This window comes from Artibeus jamaicensis, unplaced genomic scaffold (assembly GCF_021234435.1).
Source record: "Artibeus jamaicensis isolate MK-2021 breed Jamaican fruit bat unplaced genomic scaffold, CSHL_Jam_final scaffold_3307, whole genome shotgun sequence".
In the NCBI taxonomy this organism is placed as follows: domain Eukaryota; kingdom Metazoa; phylum Chordata; class Mammalia; order Chiroptera; family Phyllostomidae; genus Artibeus; species Artibeus jamaicensis.
In genome coordinates this window covers 7204243-7210234 of record NW_026522040.1, presented here as the reverse complement: position 1 = coordinate 7210234, position 5992 = coordinate 7204243, and the positions used below count along the sequence as shown (strand labels likewise).

Here is a 5992-nt window from a genome sequence, read left to right as displayed (position 1 = left end):
CTGGGGCGTGTGGCCTTTATTCTAAGAGATGGAATGCTTGCTTAGAATGACGAGTGCTGCGAGACGTCACAGAGAAGGAGCTCTCCCGGGAGGTTTACCATCCCTCCACCCACAGGAGCCCCCGTCTTCTTCCAGATGCGGCGCTTTTCTTCCTGTTCTAGAATCCAGCCTGCTTACTGCACCTGTAGTCCTGTCTCTTCCCTTAGGCCATGTAGCTGCTCCTGACGTAGTTATCTGACACCAGACACAAGCCACTCCTGGGTGTGCACACAGCGTTAGTGTTGATTTTTACTTCTGAAAGGCCTTTTTCAGAGGGAAAGGGTGGGTATAAAGTATAAGGTAAGAGTTTTTTTAACACCTTACTTTGGCGTAGTTTATAAATGGCATCAAGTTGTTTAATTCTGTATTTTGAGAACGTGCAGTGAATTAAACTGTTAACTTTAGTAAATACACATTCTAAGACAGATACACAGGGTTAGCCAAGTAAGGGAAGAGGGAGAGGAAGCACCTGGAATAGTCGGTGCTGGCTTAGGGGCTTATGGACGTGATGTTTCTGCCAGAGCTGTTACAACTGGCATAGGCAGCGTGAAGAAATTCTTTCACACTCATATTTGGGACCTGCTAAAGGTTTTATTTATGTTTCTTCATGCCTCTGCCATTCTTAAGGTATTTTCTTGGAATATATCATCTCAGAACAGATGCCCAGTCCGGGGGTGGGGGGGCGTCACTAAAAAGGACAGCAGTTGTTGTCCATACACGGAAAACTCGGCCACGTGCCTTCGTAGTTTCCTCGTCTGCAGAGACCAGCTGTCCAAGTGCCGGGAATCTTGCCACTCAGGACTGGAAACTGATGGTTGTTGCACTGGCTTCCGGTGGGTTCTGAGTTGGGCCCAGCTGGAGCGATAGCTTCATAGGTAGGAAGGTGATAGGAAAACGGAAAATTGATTTCCCGAGTTGTCGTTGCTCCCCTTCCTGTCTGTTTTCTGCATTGTTAATAGTTAGGGTTTGGCAGAGGAAGTAGAAATCGCCTTAAATGTAAAATCCCAGTTGCTGCAAGTAGGCCAATATGGCACCTTAGCTGGGGCCCACTTGGCTGGAAGAGAGAGTAGAAACTTCAGTTCTCTGGGAACCGGGTGCATCAGACTCATCCGTCATGGACTTCCCACACACCATCTCCATGATGCAAGCCCGGAACTGGAGGGAAAGGGCAGAATTGGAGGTAGCGCCTCCCCCCCCCCCCCCCGCTGCCCCCGGCAGAACAGCACAGAGGAGATACTGTCAGGAAGTATGGGGGAAAAGATCTCACGCTTTGTCTCCCCAAAGCCTCAAATGATGCCTTCCATGTACCCACGGTCTCCTCGGGTGGGTTAGGGTGTGGTTTCCCAGTCCTGAGACTCAGTTTCCCGCCTAGGACTTCTCGCCTCCTGGTCCACAATACTCCTTACACATCCAGGCAAACCTGCCTGCCTCGCAGGAGCTCGGTCAGGTCCGCCGCCCCTCCCCCGTTCCTGAAAGGTCCTTGCGGTGGGGAAAGGACTGCCTGCTCTCCCGCCAGGTTTCACATTCGTTTTGGATCCGTTCTGGGACTGAAGAAACAATTCTCAAAGCAGAATGTTTGCTCCACCCCAGACGACTAGATTTGAGTTTGATTTTGGGGAGAGGGGTTGGTTGATTAGCTCAGATTTAGGATTTGGGGGCTGGACCACCTGGTACCTTTAGATAATACCCTGCTTTTGGTGTTTGTGCATGTGTTGTGATTTCTGCTTCGCACATGCTCCAGAAGGCTAGAAGTTGAACAGTAAAGGATTAAAAACTTGTGAATTGGAAGGGCTGGAGTGTAGGGGAACTAACTATTGATCTGTCAGTTCTTCAACGACAGAAAACTTTCACTTATTCTTTTCCTTTGGAGCAAGTCCATTTTTGTGGCTTCAGTTCTGTCCGACCTTCTTGGTGACCACACCTTCGTCCCTGTGGTTCCCTTGTGCCCCCTTAACCCTTTGAGTAGAGTCCAAGGCACTCCGAGTTTAAAGGCATTGTTGAGAAGAACTGGGTCTTAGGGACTAGTGAGCCTCATAGGAATGTAAACAGGAACTTTACCTGCTTATTCATGAAGCAGTAGATGATGGGGTTGTAGACACAAGCGCTCTTGGAGAAAAAGGCGGGAATGGTGACCAGCCGGAAGTCCAGCCCGTGGCTAGGATTGTTGACCATGTACATGGCCAGGGCAGCGTAGGGCACGTAACAGAGACAAAAGGATCCCACCATCACCACCACCATGCGGCTCACCTCCCGCTCAGCCTTCTGGGTCGAAGCTGACTCCTGCTGCTGGGCTGCTACCTGGGACAAGCACAGGGGAAACATCACATCCTCTTCTCGCCTCTCAACTTGCAGATCTCTGAACAATTTAAATTTTTTTTTTTTAACCTGGGGGACACCTGCTTCAATTGCCTCTTCTGTCCCTGTGTCTCGCCTAGTCCTGTGGCTCTCCCTCATTGAGGAAGGCAGGATGGAGGCAGCTTTATGGCCTGTGACATTGGAAGGGATCACATACATGTCTTGACAACTGTATTTGAGCAGGGATGACTCTACCTTATTCTTCATTCCAGTTCATTATTCTGCCTATCCCCGCCTCCTTCATTGCTTTTACATATCTCCCTGGCTGTGGTATTTGCAGATGTTTTGGAACACTCACCCAGCCTCCCCTCTCACCTGGAGCCCCCCGACCCTCACAAAAGCCACTCACAGCTCTGAGCGCCCCCAGCAGCTGAGAGTAGGAGAAGCAGATGAGGGAAAGAGGCGCGATGAAGCAGAGGATGAAGAGGAACCAGGCGTAGTACTCGCTGCGATACCTGGTGCCCACGGTGTACCAGTCGGGGCCACAGGAACACTGCAGGCCCTCGGGGATGAACCTGTGAAGGGACCGGACGCTCACCCACTGGACAAGCATTTGCACCCTGGGGGCTCACCACAGGAACGGTGGGGGAGCTGCGATTCCTGGGTCATGTTCCTGTATCTAATAGACCTCGGGGTGCCCAGCGACCGTCCCTACCAGCAGACAGTATTGCAATTCGAACCGTAGAGTAAACCTTAGCACTTGTCTCCCACAGCCCTTTCACCTGTTTCACCAGTTCTTTAAAAAGTAGAGGTCAGCCCTGGCTGGTGCGGCTCAGTGGACTGAGTGCCAACCTGTGAACCAAAGGGTTGCACATGCCTGGGTTGTGGGCCAGGTCCCCAGTGGGGGGCACGTGAGAGGCAACCACACATTAATGTTTCTCTCCCTCTCTTCCTCCTTTCCCCTCTCTCTAAAAAATAAAATCTTTTTAAAAATAATAATAATGAATAGTAGAGGTCAAGGCAGAAAAGGTTATACGCAACTCTCTACCCACACCAACCTGCCCCGCGCTCTCACCGGCTCCAGCCAAAGAAGGGTGGGAGGGAGACGCCGATGCCAATGGTCCAGGTGGCCAGGACCACCATCAGTGCATGCCTGGAGCTGAAGCGGAAGCTGCCGAAGGGTTTGCAGATGACAACGTAGCGCTCGAAGGCCAGGAAGGCCAGTGACCAGCCTGTGACCAGACCTGTGGTGAAACTGGGTTAATGGGTTAGCCTGGCAGGAGGAGTGGACTGCAGGGTGGGGCCGGCACAGCACCCAGAGGCAGGTTGGACTGGCAGTTGGAGTAGAGTTGGGGGCACGGAGGGTCAGACTTCTAGTCTGGGGTTTGTACCCCAATGTGCAAAAGCATCAAAGACTCCCCATTTGGGATGCACACTAGGCCAGCAGCCTGGTCCCCGGTTCCACCCACGGCGCCATGTCCTCTGCTTCTCCCAGCCCCCTTCCCCTGCAGTACCTGCTGCAGAGCCCAGGAAGGCCTCCAAAGCACACACGCGGCGGCCGAAGATGAAGTACCCCTGACAACTGGCAATGAAGACAGTGGAGACAGAGAAGGTGCAGAAGAGGAAGCCCCCCAGGGACACATTGACCAAGATGTAGTTGAGTGGCTGCCTCAGCTTTTTGTAGCGCAGTGTGGCCACCAGCACTGTGGCATTGAGGGGTGTCCCCACGAAGAAGACAAAGCCCATGAAAGCTGCCTGGAGGTGGAAGGCCCAGACAGGGGCGATGTGGTACTGAGGCCCATCCCACGGTCCCACCGAGGAGATGTTCTTGAACAGATAAAACTCCTCCTCCCCTGACATTTCGCTCACAGATGTCCCCACGCCCTCTGATCCCTCTTATAGGTGATCCTTCCCCCTCCACTTCTCCCCACCCCACCAAAGAACCCCCTCTTCCAAAACCACTTTGGGGTTCCCTGAATGATCAGGGCTGATCCTAAGCCTCCTAAGGACAAAGTCTGGGATTAGAGACCCCAAGCCCCCACCTAAACCTCCTTTTGCAGCCGCAAAGCCGATTGCGTGTTCCTCGGAGGACAGACGATTGGGCTCAGAGAGTCTGGACCTGCAGACCTGGGGGCCAGGATGAGCTCGAGTCTGCTCCCCAGGTCCCGGGAGATGCTGACCCATTTGCAGTACAGATGCTTCCACCACTGATTTGTTTCCCCTGTGAATGGAGCTCTTGGGGGCACCCGTCTCCATCCCTCTAGATGCCTGCACCCCATCTGCCCCTTTGTGGAAGTTGGCCCCTAAGTCTCCCTTTTTAGAGACCTCGGATTCTCCGCCAGCCTGGGAACCAGCCCCGGGCTATAGGAAGGGACAGGGGATGGTGAGTGTCCTGCAAACACCCAGTAAACAGCCTTCAGGGCGGGGCACAGGGCAACTTGACAATGCCTGGAGGTCTCCGGCATCCCAGGCTGCCTCTGTTTCTTCTCAGTGAGTCTGTCCGTGCCTGTCCTGCGCTGAGCACCCCAGCCAGGCTGAGGCTGGTTGGCTCGCAGTCCCTCTCGCACCACGTTCAGGCCCTCAGCTCAGCAGGGCCCAGGCTGCCACTGCCTTCCCTCCCGTCTGCTTGCCCGGGCCCTGCCCAGCCCTCTCAGCCTAACTCACCAAGACGGCTTCCGCCAAGCCCACCCCAGCGATGACCACCGTACAGGAAGCCCCACCCACACTTACACTCAGCACGACATACTCCAGCAGGTATGACTGAGTCTTCTTCCCCACCTCGGTAGGGTACAGATGTATCGATAGAATCGATCCACATTAAACGCAGGTAAAAAAGCGAAGGGATGACCCAGCAATGGCAGAGCAGTACGTATTAGATGAATCCTCCCCGCCATAGGTAAAAACTATAAACTCTGGACAAAAACAGGAAAAGCACCTACTTGAAAGCACCATAAAGTACCCTAAAACAGGCAGAAACTGAAAGAACTCAACACTTGGATGAAAGGAACTGTCCTTGTCAAACGGTTTTGTCCCCCAGGGGGGCTCATCAGTCTCAATGACAAGGGACAGCAGGAACTCCAGCAGGAAGCCCCAACCTTGGTCTGGTGGAAGACTCAAAGCTTCCACCAAAAAGTTGGGGGTTCAATTCCTGGTCAGGGCACCAATTTATCAATGAACTCAGCAATAAAGATTATTTAATTTCAAAAAAAAAATTCTCGGCTGACTGCTGAGCTCTTTGTGGAACATCTCCAAAGACCCCAGCAAAAGGCGAGAGCTGGTCTGAAAGCTGAGCAGACTTGGGCTGCTTCCCGCTGCAGCAGAGAAAGTTTGAGTCCTTTCCCTCCGAGCTGTCGGAGCTGGGCAAGCGCTTCAGCCTTGCTGTTTGGAACTCCCACGAGGCTGCACCTCACCACTAAAATCGATGTCCCTTGGATCCTGAGCTAGAAAGGCCAGATGGAGACTTGTCAGCCACTTGGGGAGCCTGCCATTTTTACACACACACTCCACACAAACACTCACCCACAGGTAGGATCCTTGGCAGAGGTCCAGCTAAGGGTCCAGGAGCTGCAGAACCACTTGGCCTCTACTGGACTGCCTGAGTCAGCACAGCCCTTGGCCTGGGCCCAGGACCAGAGGCCACCCCTGAAGGCGGTGTTGG

The 5992-nt window shown here is 53.3% G+C and overlaps 1 protein-coding gene across 1 annotated transcript; it reads right to left on the bottom strand.

Moving 5' to 3' along the window:
- Window positions 1–1074: 1074 nt before the first annotated feature.
- OPN1SW (opsin 1, short wave sensitive) lies at window positions 1075–4197 on the bottom strand. Its single transcript, XM_037167722.2, has 5 exons — window positions 3849–4197; window positions 3410–3578; window positions 2744–2909; window positions 2098–2337; window positions 1075–1194 (listed from the first exon to the last, which is right to left on the bottom strand). Exons 1-5 carry the CDS (start codon window positions 4192–4194, stop codon window positions 1075–1077), a joined length of 1041 nt encoding a protein of 346 aa, XP_037023617.2. The 5' UTR covers window positions 4195–4197.
- Between the last annotated feature and the right edge of the window lie 1795 nt (window positions 4198–5992).